Source organism: Drosophila mojavensis, unplaced genomic scaffold (assembly GCF_018153725.1).
Source record: "Drosophila mojavensis isolate 15081-1352.22 unplaced genomic scaffold, ASM1815372v1 contig_74, whole genome shotgun sequence".
Taxonomy (NCBI): domain Eukaryota; kingdom Metazoa; phylum Arthropoda; class Insecta; order Diptera; family Drosophilidae; genus Drosophila; species Drosophila mojavensis.
Window position 1 is genome coordinate 14,877,930 of NW_025318899.1, and position 19,523 is coordinate 14,897,452.

The 19,523-nt window shown below is 41.3% G+C and overlaps 5 protein-coding genes across 10 annotated transcripts; 2 read left to right on the forward strand and 3 right to left on the reverse strand.

Moving 5' to 3' along the window:
* Nucleotides 1-25: 25 nt before the first annotated feature.
* LOC6582577 (C2 domain-containing protein 3) lies at nucleotides 26-8,206 on the forward strand. Of its 4 annotated transcripts, none has more exons than XM_002008241.4 (5): nucleotides 139-1,410; nucleotides 3,991-4,794; nucleotides 5,914-6,356; nucleotides 6,419-6,955; nucleotides 7,060-8,206. In XM_002008241.4, exons 1-5 carry the CDS (start codon nucleotides 402-404, stop codon nucleotides 7,642-7,644), a joined length of 3,378 nt encoding a protein of 1,125 aa, XP_002008277.2. In that variant the 5' UTR covers nucleotides 139-401; the 3' UTR covers nucleotides 7,645-8,206. The 4 variants fall into 4 exon arrangements, with proteins under 4 accessions (XP_015018003.1, XP_002008277.2, XP_015018004.1 ...); XM_015162518.3 differs by lacking the exon at nucleotides 139-1,410 and adding an exon at nucleotides 3,437-3,567; XM_015162516.3 differs by lacking the exon at nucleotides 139-1,410 and adding an exon at nucleotides 3,599-3,910.
* A 710-nt stretch (nucleotides 8,207-8,916) lies between these two features.
* Nucleotides 8,917-13,466, reverse strand: LOC6582578. Of its 3 annotated transcripts, none has more exons than XM_015162519.3 (5): nucleotides 13,384-13,466; nucleotides 10,261-10,532; nucleotides 10,105-10,181; nucleotides 9,855-10,025; nucleotides 8,917-9,785 (listed from the first exon to the last, which is right to left on the reverse strand). In XM_015162519.3, exons 2-5 carry the CDS (start codon nucleotides 10,498-10,500, stop codon nucleotides 9,734-9,736), a joined length of 540 nt encoding a protein of 179 aa, XP_015018005.1. In that variant the 5' UTR covers nucleotides 10,501-10,532; nucleotides 13,384-13,466; the 3' UTR covers nucleotides 8,917-9,733. The 3 variants fall into 3 exon arrangements, with proteins under 3 accessions (XP_015018005.1, XP_002008278.1, XP_032587689.1); XM_002008242.4 differs by having other exon boundaries at nucleotides 12,927-13,462; XM_032731798.2 differs by lacking the exon at nucleotides 13,384-13,466 and adding an exon at nucleotides 11,580-11,610.
* On the reverse strand, nucleotides 13,344-14,793 carry LOC6582579 (transcription termination factor 3, mitochondrial). The gene is made up of 2 exons (XM_002008243.4): nucleotides 13,954-14,793; nucleotides 13,344-13,887 (listed from the first exon to the last, which is right to left on the reverse strand). The coding sequence occupies exons 1-2, from the start codon at nucleotides 14,744-14,746 to the stop codon at nucleotides 13,610-13,612; spliced, it is 1,071 nt and encodes a 356-aa protein (XP_002008279.2). The 5' UTR covers nucleotides 14,747-14,793; the 3' UTR covers nucleotides 13,344-13,609.
* Nucleotides 14,794-14,870: 77 nt separating this feature from the next.
* Nucleotides 14,871-16,015, forward strand: LOC6582580 (vesicle transport protein SFT2A). The gene is made up of 4 exons (XM_002008244.4): nucleotides 14,871-15,081; nucleotides 15,282-15,451; nucleotides 15,508-15,625; nucleotides 15,724-16,015. The coding sequence occupies exons 1-4, from the start codon at nucleotides 15,010-15,012 to the stop codon at nucleotides 15,853-15,855; spliced, it is 492 nt and encodes a 163-aa protein (XP_002008280.1). The 5' UTR covers nucleotides 14,871-15,009; the 3' UTR covers nucleotides 15,856-16,015.
* LOC6582581 (phosphatidylserine synthase) lies at nucleotides 15,890-19,498 on the reverse strand. The gene is made up of 6 exons (XM_002008245.4): nucleotides 18,818-19,498; nucleotides 17,656-17,914; nucleotides 17,032-17,597; nucleotides 16,761-16,971; nucleotides 16,595-16,688; nucleotides 15,890-16,278 (listed from the first exon to the last, which is right to left on the reverse strand). Exons 1-6 carry the CDS (start codon nucleotides 19,126-19,128, stop codon nucleotides 16,241-16,243), a joined length of 1,479 nt encoding a protein of 492 aa, XP_002008281.1. The 5' UTR covers nucleotides 19,129-19,498; the 3' UTR covers nucleotides 15,890-16,240.
* Nucleotides 19,499-19,523: the final 25 nt, after the last annotated feature.

Genomic DNA, 19,523 nt, shown 5'->3' on the forward strand with positions numbered 1-19,523 from the left:
ATGCAATACTTAGAATGGTGCTGCCAGATAGTGCTATCGCAGCGCAACCCTAAAGAAAATCAAAGCCAAGCGACATTTCGGCAGATGCAGACAACACTTGCAAACATTTTTGAGGTAATTCTTATTTCCTAGCGGCAAAAGCTTTTGCAGTTTTCCTTCAACCTTGCGCCTGTGCATGCTGTGCGACGCGATAAATCCGCACAATCAAAAGCGTCTGAAAATTCGATTTAAGTGCCAACTTCTTTAAGGCAAAGTACCAGTGAAAAAGTGCACGCACTTAGTCCGAAAATCGGTATTTATGTGCATATCAATGAGTGTAAAGGTGTGTGCTGAAGTGTTTATGTGTATGTGTGTGTGATGCGGCGCGCTAACACAAAAATGGCAAGTGCAGTTAGACAACTATGAGAGCTGAATATGTACTTCCTACGAATGTGTATAATTATTGCTATTCGAATGAAATAAATGATTCAAAGCTAAATAGATTTTCATATTCGGCAATCGAAGTGAGCCGCATCAATTTCATAACAGATAAATCGATCGAAGCGCAAACGTCAGTGTCCCTAAACGAAAGCCCTGGGAAACCGAAAGCCTCGTCATTTCACCAATACGGTGCGGGGGTGCTGTTGGGTGTTGGTGCTGTAATAGCAAAAATCATCTGCTGGGGTGAGCAGCAGGAAACAGCCGTAGCAGCAGCAAGTTTCAGCATCAGCTGTGACGCTTGCAGCAGCAACGACAGAGGCATCAAAAAGCTCTGCGCTGACAAACATAAAATCAAAAGGCAAAACCTAAGTCAACAGCAACGACGACAGAGGAAGACAAACCAGCAGCATAATCATATCCATCAACCTCATTATTGTCATCATAAATTACGTTATTGTGTGCGCCGTGAAAGCCTCGCGCTATTCTTAGATTATTTGCGCGAGAGTCCATCTATTGAGTTTGTGGCCAGTCGCGACGTCAAGGACCACGCCCACAATCGACCTTCGCAGCCGCCGCCCACAGCAGCAGCAGCAGCAGCATCAGCAGCAGCAAAGGAAACAGTATCAGGAGCAGAACGTTTACATCTGCGAGCGCCGCTGCAGCGCAAATACGCAGCAAACAACGTCGACGGTTGCAATTTCGAATATAAAACCGAAATTTATGCTTTATATCGTCACGTCGAGAGTCGTGGCACGTCGGGTCAAGTGCAACAGCAACAGCAGCTGAGAGTCGGTGAGATCCGATTGCGCTTTAAAATGTTATTCGCCGCTGCCGCTGCCAGCGCCAACAAAGCCGTTCGTGTGGGGGCTTCAACAGTGCCGCCACCACTGCCGCTGCCACCGCCGGCATCGCTGCCAGCTGCGCTGCGCCAGGATCATCAGTTGACCATCAAAAACTGCTCTAAAACGCAGCCGGGCGAGCGCATTGCAGGTGAGTGCACATACACAGGTCAAGCAAAAGCTTTTCCGCTCTCTCGCGCTCTTGAGCGCTCGCTCTCACAATCTTAAGCTCTGCCACTACCGCTGCGACTAGTGATGATTACCGAAATGACGCTCTTGAGTTCGTTGCCGTCGTTTCGTCTCTGCCGACGCACAGATTCTGTTTATTTTGGATATTTTCTGTTTTGTTTTTATGTTATTTATTTTTACGATTCAGCATAGGTTTATATATAAAAATATTTGTACGTACGTATAAATATCATGGCTATAATAAGTAGCTCTTAACAGTTTGTTGATTCTTACGTAAGAGACGATGCGACAATTTGTTTGATCAGCCTTCGCCTTGGCAATTAAATCTTTGCCAAATTTAATTTATTAACAACAATTGCATTGCCTCAAATAGTTTTCGACGTATGGGTATGCAGTGTGTCTCATAGTTTGCAGATGGCGCACAAAACTTTCCATTGCGGCGCGTCAGCCGCAGCAATTCGAGAATACGAACAAACAAACGAAAACGAAACAGCGAAACCCCAGACATAGTGTTATATAGAAAACACGTGCAGGCTCTCTCACACACACTCCTATACAAATACTTAACGAAGAGAGACACAGAGGCGACACATAAATGTTGCTTAACCCGTAAGCCATAAGCTGCAGCCCTGTGAATTATTGCTTCGCCAACAAAAAAGTTGCTGCAGCACTGTATGTCATATATGAATAATTTCTTATTTATTATTTAATGAATCAGCAATTTAATAAATATATAATTAACAGAAGCGTATGAAAATCAGCAATTTAATAAATATACAACTAACAGAAGCATATGTAAATCTTTGCCTATGGTTATGCTCCAGACCTTTACCTGTCACTCGAAAAGTCCGCTCCTGTTCCATAAGAGCTGGAAGACACACGCACACCGCTAAACTTTATCTCTCTCTCTGTCTCTCTCATTCTTATGCTCAATTTCATGGTGGTTTTGTTGTTGCTGCGACAGTCTTCACCAGTTTGCCGGCTGTGCTTTTCTACTGTGATAAAAAGAAGTAGAAAAACATTCTGCGTTCCAGGCATTTAAGGCCGATGGCGATTGGATAAATTTAATCTGTTAGCAAGGGTATGGCATATGTATGTGGTATGAGCGCAGACCAAGATATAGTATTTCCAAGTGAAAGCCAAATAATGAGTGTGAAAATATGTATTTTCGAAGTGTTATCTACTCTGAGTGTTAATTTATCTTGGAAAACTGATAGAAACACAGCTGTTACGTACGCTGATATAAAACAATCTGTTTAGGTAATCCTATACATATGTACATGCATCTATTCTTATGGGGAGCTTTCTAAGCTATAATCAATAGGACAAGACCTTGATAAAGCATTATACAAGTATTTCAGCTTTCATTTTTCAATTGCCTTTTGCTGACTAATTCGTTCCACGCGAATTTCTATGGGTTTTAATCAGGTACATAGTATATGTATGTACATATAATTGGTAGTCCTATTATCTGGTTATGTCTAGGTCTGGTAGTACTTTATGTAGAATCTCACCCAGGCTATGTCGTTGAACCCGGACGCTTATCTCGCTCTGTTGCTAAGCAAAATACAAAAAAAAAAACAAAACAAAAATAAGGAAAACAAGATTAACAGATGGCCAATAATTATATTAAATACTAAAATTAATTATATGAATTTTTAAACTACGTGTTCCATTTCCCTATATAACGTATTATTGACGTATTATTTATAGTATAGTATTTCAGTAGAGATTTTACAAATTTGCTAAATTAGAAATACACTTCGAAAAAAATCTTACATACCTACACAAAAATCAAACAAACATTTCCATTTGTTCTAGAACCATTCGAATATCAAATGCGAAATTCGTCTTCAATTCTGTTGCTAAATTAGCTAATATACACTTTGAAAAAAAAGTCTACATGTACTATGCTGATATGTTTGAGCGGAAACAATTTGAGCGAATTTCTAAATTGATGTTAGAGTGTGACAGATCTAGTTAATTTTGTTTTGTTTTGTTTTATTGAGTAGCAGAAATAATTTATTAAAAATGAAAAATATTTAATTTAAAAGAGAGTAAATTTGTAGTTACATATTTAATTGCTGATGGTGGTAAAATGAATGGCAGTGAACAGTATGTAAGTTAATTCATAAATACAGTTATGCAAAAGCATACATGCTTTGCGCCGTTGGAGAACAGTCATTGGTAGCTTTTGAGAGAGTGTAGGAGCATCGGCGAGCTTCAGTTGGTTAATGTCACAGCGTAAGAGCGAGAGAGAGAAAGAGAGAACGAGAGAGCGTAAGCGAGAGTTCAGAATTGGAAGAGTAAAGCATAAACTGCGATTAGCGTCGACTGTTGCCGGCCCTCCATCCCTATGTATATCAGTTACTCTCGGCTCTGCCGTCATTGTAGAAACCCACGTTGTGGCGATCGGACACGCGCTCGCTGCCCCGAGTAAAAGAGACTACTCTCAAGAAATTGTAAAGCTTTTGGAAATATTTTTGCACGCTTGATTTGCAAATATATATGTCATATTTAAATATATTGATATATATTTCAGGTACAACCACGTCGATTGCATCTGCTGCACCAGCCAAAGTTGAGCTAATGGAGGCCATGAAGAAATTGGATGCCGATCTGGTGGCGCTATTCGCCACAGCCGCTGAGCCAAACATGGATCAGTTGAAGCTGAAACAGCAGCAGCAGCCGCATCTCAACAATGTGGAGCAACTGTGGCCGGAGCAGGTACTACCGGAACAGGAGCTGCCATCGAGCCATGTGGCCCAAGATCAGGCGACACCAGAGCTGTTCAAGCAGGTGAATGCCCTGCAGCTGCACTTGGAAGCATTAACACTCCAGGCGGAGGGCACCAAACGCATGGAGCTGCTCCAGAGCGAAGTGCGACCCATTTTCACTGTCGAATGTCAGCTGTCTGATGAACTGATTGCCTCAGTGCCGCGTGGTCCCATGTTCCATATTATGCAATTCGAATCGGAGAAATTCCAAAGTCTCACCCAATGCACACGCTTCGGGCAGACGCAGCAGCGACAGATACAGTTGCCCGGAATGGAAAATGATGATAAGGAAATGGGCAGTATTCATTTCACGATCTGGTGGCGCGAACCGGGCACCTGTCTGAACGAGATGCTGGGCATGGGCCAGCTGCCATTGGCTGAACTTTATCAGCAATCGCTGCTGGAGCAATGCAAGTGCATTGTCATTCAGCGTCGCGACCTACATCTGGCCAGTCTGTATCTGAAGATCAGCTTGCGTAACGATCAGCAATTGATGATGTACAAGACCCTGACTAATGGGCCATATGAAAGCAACAACAACAACAGCAACCATGGTGCAGCGGCTGCAGGTGAATATATATGACTAAAGTCGTGTGGGCGCGATCAACAGCAACAAATACACCAGCTACAACAACAGATACAACAGAACCAACAAGAACACCAACAACTATACCTCTACTGCACCAGCAGCAACAACAACATCACAATTTTGTTGTTGCTTTTAATACGGCTCTATGATCAATTAGTTGAAACTATAAAAGCGCTGCCCATCATGTTAAAATCAATAAATATTTTCTGTTTATTTGCAAAAGACCAAAAATCGAACAATTCTCTCGTCTTTTTATGTTTAATTACCCACCACAAATCATATTCACTTACCTTTTGGCCACACAGCGTACGACAATATTTATTTATTTATATATATATATATATATATATATATCATACATATATACATACATTTTGTTTTCCTTCATTGTCTGCTTATTTTTAATGAATACATTTTAAGTTGCGGCACAGTGGGATGAAAGCTTATGAATTTTTTATGTTGCCAAGTCGTTCGCCGAATTTTATCAGCAGATGGCGCTAATAACACGTAAGTGTTATATAACAGAGCATCATAAACCCAGAATGTTAAAGTTTGCTTGCTTAACAGGCAAATGTTATTGGTAGCGATTGAGCTATGTAAAAATGCCGAGGAGCTGTAAATTTTGATATTGGAGGAGTATTTTTGATCAAAGTTTAGTAATTTTATAAATAATTAAAGGAATCAAGTAAATTGAGCTCTTTAATATAAAAAATGATGCTTAATGATCAATGTACTTGAATAATATTAAACCTCGAAGAGATAAGTTATAGGTTAATTGAATTCGCGATTTGATTAATCAAGGTCAATTCACAAATTAGCTTTCATTCAACTGTGCTTTCTCGCAATCTGCTCCACTGCCCAATCTTTCGCACACGGGATGCGCACATGATCTAATCGGCAATTCCTGCTTCCAAGCGCATTGAGCTTCGAATGGGTTTACGAAAGCGATAACGACGTATTCCATTGCTGATTCAGCTATACATATATACAATATTCAGCACATGGCAGCTGGGAGTTCAAGGTGCAACGAGTCCAGCTATATATGATCTATATGCAGTGCAATCTCGTTGATCTCTACTCCGTCTCTCTCTTTCCCCAGGCAAGAACCAGAACAACAGCGAGCAGGGTAATTCAAGAGGTATTGCGACGTCTTCATTAGTTGCCAACAATAACAACAACAAAGCTTCATTGGATATAGTCAATTTCATGGCCGAGACGACCAAAGTACGTCTGCTGCGTGGCTATATCTTTGCTGGCGAGACGTGTCACTTGTCGGCCAAAGATGCCGCCAACTGCAAGGAGCTGGTGCTGCAGCCATTCTGGCAAGCCCAGGAGCTCATTATTGAGGCAAATCCCCAAGGTGTCTTCCAGCTGCAGGAACAGTTCGCCATCATCAACGATGAGAAGTTTCTGCAAAGCGTGGAGCGGCAACAGCTGCTGCTGGAACTGCGTCCACTGGGCGGGGAGGTGCGTCTGCCGCTGCATAAGTTCTTTACAGCCTACAGAGATGCTGCCATCACCAATCATCTATGCAAGGGCAAAGTGAGTGCAGAGCTCCATATCTATACATCTCTTATCTTACTGTCCCATCTTCTTACCCTCAGTTGCCTGTAATTTCCAATGATGGCTGGACGCCCATTCTCCATGCCAAGTCCCAGCAAAAGCTGGGTGAGCTGAATGTGCTGCTGGCCATTGGCAGCGAATCGCAAATAGCACATTTGAAGCAGCTGCGTGGCTTCGATGTGGAAAACAATCAACAACAGCAGCCGCTGAGACGCACCACAGATCTGCTGGACATGCTCCAGACTGCGCTAGGCACCACGTCCGTTGCTGTGCCAAAGGCGGTGCCCGCTGCACCCGCCACTGGGAATCAGTTTAGCTTCAGCTTACAAATTGTCGGCGCTGCTGGGCTGCCGCTGAATCGGGGCTACGGTAAGCGTTCCACGAAGCAGCAGCCGAAGCGGCTGCCCGACGAGCCGCCCAGCACCTATGTGACCTTCCAGGCTTTGGACTGCACCGATGCGCAGACCTACAATTCGCACGAGGGCTTGGTCTATGCCACGCCCATTGTGGAGCGCTCGACGACGCCGCAGTGGCACAGCGAGTTCCAGGTGAAAGTGAGCGCCGATTATCTGAGCAATGTGAGTGGCAATCAATTCAAATAACCGTTGCAGCTCTCTGACGATCTGGCAACGCTGGCGTTCAAATAATGAGTTACAATTTAAAAATGAATTTCGCTTTGCAGCCGCAGAAACTGTTTATATTGAAAGTGTGGAAGAAGAGATATCTAAACGTGGGCACAGAGCCATCGCCTCCCGCGGATGCCATCATTGGATTCGTTGCCTTGAATCTCAACCAGGGCGGAACAGGCGCCAGCTGGCCCAATGGCTGGCACAACATAGTCGACTTCAGCGGTCGTGTAACGGGCGGCTTGGAAGTGCATGTGCGGCCACTGACTTCTGGTGGCGCCGCCTCAAACGTGGACACTGCCATCGATCAGTTCGAGGAATCTCTGAAGCTGCATCACCTGCAGCTGGGACAGGCAATCAAGCGCAAGTTCACGGAGCTGGAGCAGATCTCGAATAGATTGCGTACACGACTGGTGGATGTGACCGGCGAGTCGTTGCAATCGCCGCAATACGATGTGGACGCCGCGCTGGACAATTGGCAGAGCGACGAGCTGCATCAGTGGCACGAGGACGATGAGCTGGTGGCCGAATTTGAGCGAGCATTGCGCACCCCAACGCCACCGCCGGCAGCTGACACAGAGGAAGCCAACTCCAGTAGCACACCCACCGCACAAAATGCAGCCGACGCTGGCAAGGATTAGCCCAGGCTGAGGCTCAAATTGCACCTAAGGCACATCAGTTTTGTCGACGCACTCTTTTTTCATGTTCTCTTGCTCTCTCGATGTCTACGAAACAGGCTCAAGCATAGTTATATTACCATTATTAGATAACCACCACTATCTACATACACATACATACATATATATATATATATATATATATATATATACAATTATATAAAACCTAGTTATATATTCCCATGTGCTGTACTTAAATTGGCAAACCATTTGCCGCGATTCACCTTTGCAAAGGCTGTCAACTAGCAAGAAATCAAAGGCGTTCACCTGGCGATCGCCATTTTCAAATTCATTTTGTCCACAAATTGAGACAAAGAAAAAAAAAACTGAAGGAATATAAAAACAATTTTTAAATATTATTTTAGGCTCAACGCTCCTGCTGAGGAGCAGTTGTCAGATATTAATGCGTTAATCCTTTTGGCATCAATTGCCACATAAATATGTATGAGTTTTGGAACTGTGTTAATCACCTAAGTATTTAGTCATTATTACTTAATACAAATGAAATGCTATGAAACATTCAAAATCACGTTTTTTCTTTGGGACTTGAAAACAATATGAACGGAAGTTCATAAGGGTCTTTCCGCAGCTAACTTAAAGTTTATGCTGGAGTTGGGTGCTTGAGTTGAGTTCTTCTTCTTGAGCTTCTTATTCACTGATCTGCCTCAATACAAATTCTGCTGCAAGCTATATATAAATGTCAAGTACAGCTATTTAAAACGCAATTACAGGTTCCATATCTAATCGCTTTGTATTATATTTATTTCATCATAAGAGCTTGGCTGATAAATAGCTAAATTATATCTTATAAACAAATGCAAAATTTCCTATAGATATGGCGAAAGTAAAAAATGTTCGATTAATCATTTGTTGACAACTAAGTGAAAGCTATTTAAAACGCAATTACAAGTTCAACAATGTCTAATCTAATTTATCATTAAAATCTACATATATATTTCATCAAAAGAGCTTTGCTGATACATAGCTAATTCATATCTTACATTCAGGCAAAAGCAAAATTTCCTATAAATATTGTATGACGAAAGCGGCAAATTATTGTTTATTACTCATTTGTTGACGTCTAAGTGAATCATCACAAATCTAATATATATACATAAATATATATATATACATATATAATCTATACAAACTGCTTCTATCACCTGATGTACTCTTTCTGTTATTTTGATTTTGTTTCTCTGCCTTCAAGTTCAAGTAACAAAAATACATTTCGAGTCGGTTTTAAATACGTGTTGAAAAATATTTTTAATATAAAAACGGTTACATTCTTAACTTAAGGCTAATGTGTGTATGTGTGTGTTGTTTGTATGCATTTTTATTTCGGGGATAGCCGCAGCTGCATACCGAACTTTTCAGTTTTCACTTTTCACTCTTCTATGCTAGAAAATAAGAGGAGAAATTATAATGATTGATATACATACATATGTTTCTTTCTACTCGATTCAGCTATAATATGTCTATATGAATATATATATGTGTGTATATATATACGTATATATTTAAAGTCAAAGTTCTTAGAATGCATTTTTGTTGTTTTTGCTTTTTTATATATATTTTTTTGGCGAATGATGATTGTATGTATAGTTGTCTAAACTCTGAAAGAGCGACAAATCTTTTGCAATGATTGATATTAAATAAGCTTTAGATCGCTCTTCTGTTTCTTTTGAGTTTAGTTCGTGTTGATGAAGCTGTTGTTTTCCTTATATAAAAACTGTATAAAATTGATGTGTATATAGAAAAATCAGTTTGAATCCCTTTGCCTAGCCGTTAGCTTGTTGCTTACAAATTACATAGTTATGCTTATGTACTCTACTATCATTAGATGTATTTTATGGACATAATGTGCTGTAGATTATTTGTTTCTTTGTGTTGCGTTGTGTTATGTGGGCTGGAATACGTTTGGCTGGTTGTTGACACTGCTTCTTCACTCTAAATGGAACGTTTAATGTTCTGTTTCGCCTGTCGGTAAATGGTTATGATGTGCATATTGTTGTTGATTAAAACGTCGTGTTTATGTTATTTATAGTGTCTTTCAGTCAATGACCACGCGGGTGAGGAGTATTCCGCGCTTGCTCAGCCAAAGGCTATAAATAAAGGAGGAACAATTTTTTTTTGTAGTATCACTCAACACAAAATTGATTTATATAATTTACCCAAAGCCAGCGCCCAGGAGCAATGAGAGCACATTAGTGACCAGCAATGAGTACAATATTTCGCGGGAGAACAACGAGTTGGCGCCCAGACGCTTTAAGCGTATAGAGTAACCCGAGCTCTTCTTCTTCTCGTCATCATCATCGTCATTGGAGCGCTCAAATTTCCAATCTCTGCAGCAGCAGCGAATAAGAAATAAATAAAAGGCATTGAAAAACCAATATAATAATGCGAAACAACAATGTCGCTTACTTCGGTGGCTGTTCATCGGTGCCGCGGTTCCAGTTCTGCAACCAATCGCCATTATCGGTGTTTTGTTTGTCGCTATTCTGTTTCGGTTGATGCATATATAATTAGTTCAAGCTCCAAAGTGACAAGGTCAAGTTAATCTTTATCTTCTTGACTCACCTTAGTCCAATAATTGATATACACATTTCGCAGCTCGTCGTCCGGGCACAGCTCCGATTGCGGACTGTTTGGCGGACTCTTGGGGCTGTCGTGGGGCGTGTCGCGACGCGAGCTGGCCAGAGACACGACGCGACTGGACTGATTTGATTCGCGCTGCGCCTCGCGCAGCAAACGTAAATATTCCTCCCCACTGGCAAATGGCAGAGGTGTAATTCTGTCGGGACTCTTTATGCCAGCCATGGCAGCTGTTGCGCTCAATTCGATCCAAGATTCTGCAAACAAAGGACAGTCAAAGTTATTTATGAAGATGATAATGAATTCGTAATGAAAGTTGCTTAATCATCATATCAAATTTCTGCATATTCTTGCATTTAGCAGGATTTAGCTTTAACATGATTATTTAACCGTGTGTTAATTCACATTTTTATAGTAGAAGTATTAGCAGTTGAGACTCTGTTATTAGCAGCGCTTATTATTTTCAAGCAGCTGCGTATTGATGGAACTGGCTGACGCATCGTATAATAGATTTTATGTGTATAACAGAATGCCGCAGCCAGACCGGCTGCTGATTCTCTCTCTTCCTTAGCTTGTTTTGGCTTTACATTTCATTTCATAGCAGAGTCCAGCATTTAATGCTTGCTCTCTCTCTCCTTACATGGCGGCATTCACGGTTTAGCTTGCTTTCGCTTTTTAGTCTACAGTGTAACAGAGCCCGCCAAATTATGCTCTCTTCCGTTGCTAGAGTTAAAAGCATTCACTTCTTTAGCTTGTTTTGGCTCTTTATTTAGCTTCACTTTGCTACGCTAAAGTTTAACCGTGCGTGGGCAGATGTCGTGGCCCCATTTATTTTGTCTGCTTATCGGCTGTTTTTGGCGTTTCATACCACTGCGCTGCACGTTAACAGAGCTGTTAATTTTAACAGCGTAAACAAAACTACCAAAACAACCGCCTCCACTGCCTTTGTTTGTTTTGTGCAAGGTATAAATGCACGTATATATCTCTTTCTGTATGTGTGCGTTCTGTGTGTGTGGGTGTGTGTGTACGAGCGTGCGCCCCCATTGATAACGCAAACAAAACACAATTTCCGTTTCAGTGTATTACCCATGCATGTTTTTTGTTGTGTCTACTGGCTATCAACAAAAATTTCGTTTTCAACTAAAGCAGACGACGAACGGCGAACGATGATGATTGCAATTAGAGCAGCGTGCAAATTACATGATACTGTGTGACAGTACTAGTTGCTGATAATCGACATAACTGTTCTACGGTTGTCAATCAATTACGCCACGGTCTGAAAAAAAAAATCGCTCTACACTCACGTGGCAGACCAATCATCTCGATGCACGACCTGTCGAAACTATACTAAATATTCGCAGACAGACTTTCACAAAATTGCGAAAAACAAAATACCCAAAAACTAACAGGTAATTTCGTCTTCATCTGCGTCTGAGTCTTCTACAGGTAAATAAAAATCCAAACAATAACAAAGCTGACCCATAAACAGGTTCTACGGCGAAATGGTAAAGCCAGTAACAGCAATAAGGGTAGCAAAACAAAACAAACATGGCTTGCTGACTCACAGCACGTAGGCAAAGTGCCCGACGACGACTCTCTTCTTGCAGTATCTATCTCTTTCGCTTGAAGAGTGCATGTGTATGTGTGTGTGCATCATGCGCAGCTGTTAAACCCTGATCCGAGGCTGTCAAGCGTACAGCCCAATGAACCGCCTTTTGTTGACTGCTTATAGGTATTGGCGCACAGATTCGCTTACTTTTATCACATACACACACGCATTTGTGTCCGTAAATAAGCTACATACAAATATACATCATATATGCATATGTATATAACACACTCACACGTTTTTGATAATGAACCCCAAGCGACGCGTCGCAGCGAATATAGGCTAGGCTAAAGTCGCAATTTCTGGACTTTGCGAAAAACAACAAGAACAAGTGCCAAATCAAAGGCAAATGCCCTCCGACAATTGCCTTTAAACGAAATTTCGCATACAAACAAACATATACACAGAAAAAGCCGCGTGACGTCAATTTGCCAAAATAAGATAAATACAAACTACAACCGTAAATATAAAGTGCATATTGTACACGTATGTACATACAAATGTATGTGTATGTATGAATGTATGAATGGGGCGCTAATTCCGTTGCTTCCATATACCACTTCTTTGTCTGCTTTCTGTTCGATGCGAAGTTGCGAGTCTTTGTTGTTGTCATCGCCTGACAGGCGGCTGCTGCGCTGCGCAAGCGAGAGATATGTACGTGTGGCCACACACTTGTACATACATATATTCGTAAGCAAAGCAAAACAAAACAAGACTGACAATAACAAACTGGAGCCTTGAAATAGTATATGGGCAAGTGCAATGGAGATGTGGTTACAGTTATACCAACTTATACACACACACTGCCATAGAGAGACATACTGACATGAATACATACAGACACATAAACAAATCAAAAGCAACATCTATTTTTAACTGAACACAAACAATAATAACAACAACACGTCATACTAGAAGCACTGCATTGTTATTATTATTATTATTGACAAATACCAGCACACACACACACATTTGCACATTCTTTGATGTGTATGCGTGTGAGTGTGCATGTATTTGTGTAAGTGTGTGATCGCAAACTTACCACCCAGCAAATCTTCTGTCGATTTTGGTGTCGTAGACATTTTGTTTTTCTCTGTGTTTGGTATTTATAGTATGCTACGTTCGTTCAGTAGTTGAAATTCTCTTGTTGTTTTTTTCTATTTGTACTAAACACGTCGTCAAAAGATAACGTGTTTGTTATTGTTGTGGCGCACAAATAAATTTATGCAGATTAAACTAAACTTTTTGCCAGAGCGGCCCTTGTATTGCACTTATGTGTGTGTGAGTGGGTCTTCGTATTATATGTGTCGTGTCTCTTGTTAGTGTATGCGTGAGAATATGCGTTTTATTTTTTACAGTTCCTGTTCCGTCTGCACTGTTGCTTGATTGTGCTTTTAGCTAAATTTAACGGCTGTCGTCTGCTCTATGTATTACTGTTTAATTTATAATATGCTCATTCTTTTAGTTTAAGTATAATACACAATTTTTCTTTTACGCACGCTGCAAAAACCTAATGCGTAGTTCAGCTAAAGCTGCTGGATGCAGCGAAAACACAAACTGCTCGTCGAAAAACACGAAGATGACTGCCCACAAGCACAACAATAATATGCGACAAGGCGAAAACAGAAGCGAAATGCGAGGAAGAATACCGAACTTGGTACGGCGTTGCCAGACAGTTAAGAGTGTAGCCCTGTTATTGATTTTGCGCGCACAAACAAACTTTAATTACCGTGTTTTCAAAAACAAATCAAAAGTTTCTAAATCACTTTTAGCCACGTTTCTTACAAAATAAAAATTGTTGCCCTGCACAATTTCACTTGGTGAAATGTACAAGTCCTTCTGCGGATCGTATTGAGCACGTCCTAGTAGCTTTAGAAACTCGTGTCGTTCTCGCAAACGAAACTCTCGGGAGGCAAGGAGCTCGGGACATTGAATAATCTGTGCATGACTCAATCCCATATCGTTGTGCACATAGCTAAAGCGCTCGACAAGATCATCTGGCGCTGAAAAGAAAAGAAGTCATACAATTAGTTTATATATATAGGAGCGTTTATATAGGCTTTACTTACGGATCATCATTAGACGTGGTGTATGGACAATTAACGTTTGCAGCTCCTTGTTACTGAAGCCCATTTCTTCACGGAGTGTGAACACGGATTTACGTATATGTTCCATGTTGAAAGTTATCAAACGTGGCTCTTTGGTAGCCAGCAAGCGTAGATCATGGCCGCTCAGGTGAAACTCTTTTTGGAAATAACCTAAACGTCGATCAATACGTCTAGTGGAGTACATTAACCAATATGGGTTTTTGGTGAATATCCGCTGAAGGGCCTCAACTGAGAAACGTTTACTCTTCATGTAGTCAACACGCGTTTGCAAATCATCTAGATCCTCCTTGAATATCAGTGGATTTTTAGTGATCATTTTACCAAAGTCATCCGCCGATATTCCTTGGTCTGACAGAAATGTTAAGTAGGGCTTCACATTTTCCTCAAAGTCCAGTTTCAGCACAAACTGACCCAAGCCTTTGCGCCGCTCAATGCTGTGCAGATTAACGCCCAGACTAAGCAGCTGCTGCAATGTTTTCGAGTTGTTCACATGGGCAGCTAGATTAAAGGTGGGCACGTGCGCCTCCCGAATGCCAAAGTCGAGTGCAACAGCGTTGTTTTGTTTCTCATTCGGTTCGGCGAGCCTCTTTTCGGTTGGTTTATCATGCTGTGCCACATCTGATTGTTCCAGTGGCACGATAACATCACTTTGCACTCTTTTAAGTGCACGTATATGTCTTATTTGTTCACTAATTTGATAACATTTTGTTATTTTCCGAATTCTTGTTATGTTACGTACCCAAGTGCAAAGCATGGCAACAGCTGATAGAGCTGCCAGAAGTTTCAGTTCCAATACATGAAAGACAAAGTAGTGTTGAAAAATTCGCACAATTATTGTATCAGAAATATCGATACATCGCCTAATAGACCTACTCTAATCAGACATTCCGATCGTGTGTTTCTTTTGTGTTCTAACAAATTAGTTCAATAACAGAATTCAATTTAGCACATAGAATTAAATTTTTGCATAGCAGCAATTATATATATTAGATAAATAATTTGTTAAGGACCGCAATAATGGATAAGTTACGTCGTGTTCTTAGCGGCGATGACCGCACACCGGAGGAAGAAAGCAGCATCATCACCCAGGTGAAACCATACTAAGTTATTTATCAACTTTTTATAACTTACTGAATTAATTTGCCTACGCTTGTGCGTCATGCGAATTTCTGCGCTACCATCGCTGGAACCAACATGTGTTTGAATTGCATTCCATTTACGACGATCAATGACCGATCTGTGATTCAACCGCCTTATCATGAATGGATTTACTATTCAACTACAAACAGATTAATGATATGTCAACATTAAGCTGGAGCACTCGCATCAAAGCGTTTTGTGTATGTTTCGTTTTGGGCATACTATTGTCTTTTCTCGGCTCTATTGCTTTGTTTCTGCATCGTGGCATTGTCGTCTTCGCTGTATTCTATACACTGGGCAATATCATCTCGATGGCCAGGTGAGTGGCTCAATGAAATTTCGCATTTGCTGGCTAATTACTTTGCTTTGCTGCAGCACGTGCTTCCTCATGGGTCCCCTCAAGCAGATCAAGAAAATGTTTGCCGAAACCCGACTGATAGCCACCAGCATCGTCATCGTCTCACTTGTCATGACATTCGTCTCAGCTATTGTGGTAGATTATTATTTATTTTTTAGTTGTTTTCAAAAATCGTTATCGAGTTGAGATTGTTGTCTTTATTTTGCTTTTCTTTTTTTTCATTTTTTTTTTAGTTAAAAAAGGCCGGACTTACGCTTATATTCATAATCATTCAATCCCTGGCCATGACCTGGTATTCCCTCTCTTATATACCTTATGCACGAGACGCAGTTCGTAGCACCGTTTCGGCATGCTTTGAGGTTTAGTCTAGTGTTTTGTACAGTAATTTACAATTATATATAACTTTATATATAGTATGTATTTTTTTGAAAAACAATATAATTTGTATTATTATTAATATGATTTACTTATACAGCTCTTAAATGGGCGATGTTAAAAAAATGTATTAATCTAGTTTTAGAGATAGATTTCTTGTTTTCTTTTTCATTCATTCGGTTGTTTGCTTATTAACAGATTTAATATCAATTATACATACATATACACAATATAAATTTAATTTAATCAGTACAGTTTGCATAAATTGTATGTACACACAAATATTTTTTAAGAATTTTCTTTTTCTGTTCATTACTCCGTATTTTTGCTTTACTCTTCGTTACTTTAACATTTTTTGGTTTTACTAAAATGGCTTCATTTGATTTTCTTCTCTTTCACCGGCGACAAATTACCTAGAAAAACAATGGGAAGAAACAAAAAATAAAAAATGATAATTGTAAAGATTTAAAAATTGAATTGTAAAGATTTAAACAATTTTAATTTTAATATCGTAGTGCGCTGTGCCAGGTCCATCAAAGGATTTAAGTCGTGGCACACGAAGAATGCAATTCCACGGAGAGTAAAAGAAAAGTCGAAATGAGAGTGAAATGAGTTGTAGTTGCAGCTTACACAGAGAACAGAGAGCCAAATGCATCAAAATAGCAAATATAACATTCAAAACCAAGGCGAGTGCAAAGGTGCGCTAGTTAAAATATAGGCTGGACTTACCTTTCGCAGGTGTGCCTTGTGGACTGTCTCCGGCTCGTTTACTAAGACCTGACGCCGACTGTGCCTGTGCCTCAGACTTCTTCAGTTGTCGTTGCTGTGGGCAGCAGAAATTGTTGTCGATTATAATGAATATAATATTTATGGCATTTCCTCATATTGTACTCACCTGCCAGACGACGGCCACGTAGACGAACGACACCGATATTAGCACCTGCACGGTCAGCCAAATCACAATGTTGATGGCTTGCGTGCGCTCAAACAACTCCTTGCCATTCTTAATACACAGAATGGCCTCGGAGACCATAATGGCGCCGTAAACCCAACACTGGGTGCCGACGCGTTTGCAGCGCGTGTCGGTCACGTACACATAGTATTGCCTGAAAGGTGCAATTCAATTAACATATACCAATTGCATGGAACTAACTAAATTTACATACCTCACGGAGGGAGCCACAAAGAGTCCAATAAATATCAATCGTCCAATGACAATAAAATGATCTGGCGGCATCTCAAAGATGTGCTTCAAGAAGAACGTATTCAGTTCGGTGACCTGCCAGAAGATGACCAACTGCATGACGGCAGCGAAACGCATTGCTGTCGATTTGGGATCCAGCCAGCGGATGGCCGACCAACTCTCCGGCGTAAATTGCAGCATGGCACGCTTTATTTTGCCCGTAGTCGTCGATATATCCTTGATGCTGGCCCATTTGTATTCGCGCATCTCGAGTATTTGGCAGATCTTGAGACCGACCCAAATGCCAAGGCCATTGCAGATGATCACGTCCAGGATGAGCGCATCCCACCAGCATTCAATGAAGTTGGGCAGCAGATGGGCAAATGTTATCTCAGTTATCTCCCACATCACCGAGATGGCCCACAGTATGCCCATGTGACGTATAAGTATGGCCTTGAAGGCCCAGCCCAGAAAGTGGCCCCAAGCAAAGACATCCAAATGACCCTTGACACGTTCCCAGCTAACGTCCGAGCAATTGACACCATATTCCTGAAGGAAAATATAGTGTTAGTATTGCCTCAGCTGCTTAAGCGGTCTCACTACTCACCTTCTCCATGTCGATGTGAAAGTTCTTCAGCTTTGGATCGATCCAATAGAATATGCTTCGTATTGTTGGATAATTTTGGAACATGAGAAACTGCAGCATGAGCAGGTACAGCACGGAACAGCCAAACAGGATGCGCCATACCGCTGGATGGGGGCGTGTAAACGGCCCATTGGGGAATGCGATAACCGAAACAATCAGAAAGAAGAACACAATGCACATCAGGCCCGACCAAATGTTATCATCTAGATTCGCCTCGTTCCTAGAAGTGTAATTAAATTGTGTTTTTAGCTTAATGGGTTATAGCTTATAGTAGTCTTGTAATGATTTCCATTTCAGTGGCCCTAATCAGTTCCGGACTTTGACTATTTAATTATTGTTATATTTTGTACTGGGCTAAGTGACCTTTTGTTTGAAATCGAAACGATTTGGCGCCTATTGTTGATAAAAACGAGATTTGTTACGGAACCATGGGGAGGAGGGTCTTCAATGCCCACGTCGACGTCGACGTTGACGACGACGACACATTTGGCAACCGCATGTTCTACTCTGTTCAATTTCGATCTTTTCGAAGTTAGAGATGCGCACTTGAAGCACGAAAAATAACTGATAAGAACTATTGCAAGGACTGAACTTTTTGAAATTCATGAATAATTCATATTCATATGTATTAATTGATACTGTTTTTGAATATGTAAACATATGTTGATTGAGAAATAATTAAATTAAAATTTAATATATTGTATACTTAAATTGATAACTTGTATTTAGTTGCAGTTTTGTTTATCCGTTAAATTTGATGTGTATCCAACATTCTTTTCATATTCCTATTGGAGTCCATCCTTAATCAGAATGAGCTCGTGCTCATCTTAACAACTTCCCACTGTTGTGCGCCTCACGCGTTCATCTCTACATTTTAATCACAAATTTTTTTCTGTTTTGTTAATTTCGAAAGTACTTAAATAGTCAACCAAGGCTGACGGGCGCATGTCGCCAGGCGCAACAATTGCTTTTTGACGGCCCGTTGACCAAGTTAATGCGCGAATTGCTGCTGATGCTTGGTCGCGCATAGCGTGGCTGACGAAAATAGAAAGATCGATAAATGTGCACGACGGACGGACGGAGGGACGGTCGCACTAATCTCCTTTGGCTGAGCTGCACTTACCTGACGAAGGCGAAATACATGACCGCCAGCACCGAGACGGCCAGCAGTGTGATGGTGTGGGGCTTGTAAAAGAAATCCAAAGAAATGTCATCCACGGGACGTTCGTTGACAATGACAAAAGTCTGGGCGATTTCCTCCTTTCGCACTTTGCCATTGTCGTTGCGTTTAGTGGGCGTGGCTGGTGCACTGGCTGCGCCAGATATGTATTTTGTGGATGCGGCAGCTTTGTCGCCACCGGAGCTGCTCCGCTCCTCACCCTGTTGCCCATCGCCGGCGGCTGCCGTGCCGTGTGCGCTGGAACGTTTTACCATGTCTCTGCTACAGCAAGTCTTCAACAATCAGCGTAGACTACGGCTCTGATGGCGTGATTATGGTGATAATGTTGTTATGATAGCACGCGGACAGAGCAAAGGGTTGCGCAACATTCGCTCCACAGTTTATGGGATGCTCCGTTGTCCGAGCCGATTGAGTTATAGCGCTCCGGTAGCGAGCAACGCTGCTTAATGTTTATAGCAACTGTTTAATACAATTGTTAAATGTTTTATCTGATGATTTTGGCGTTGATGTTGCCCTGTTGTTAATTAATAAGCATGCTGCGCGGCGTTTAGAAGAGCACGAGAGCAAAGAAACCCAATGTGACACTTGCCGGGCAGCAACTACATGCTCTGATTTGTTGTGCCGTCACAAACAGCGTTGCCATATGTCG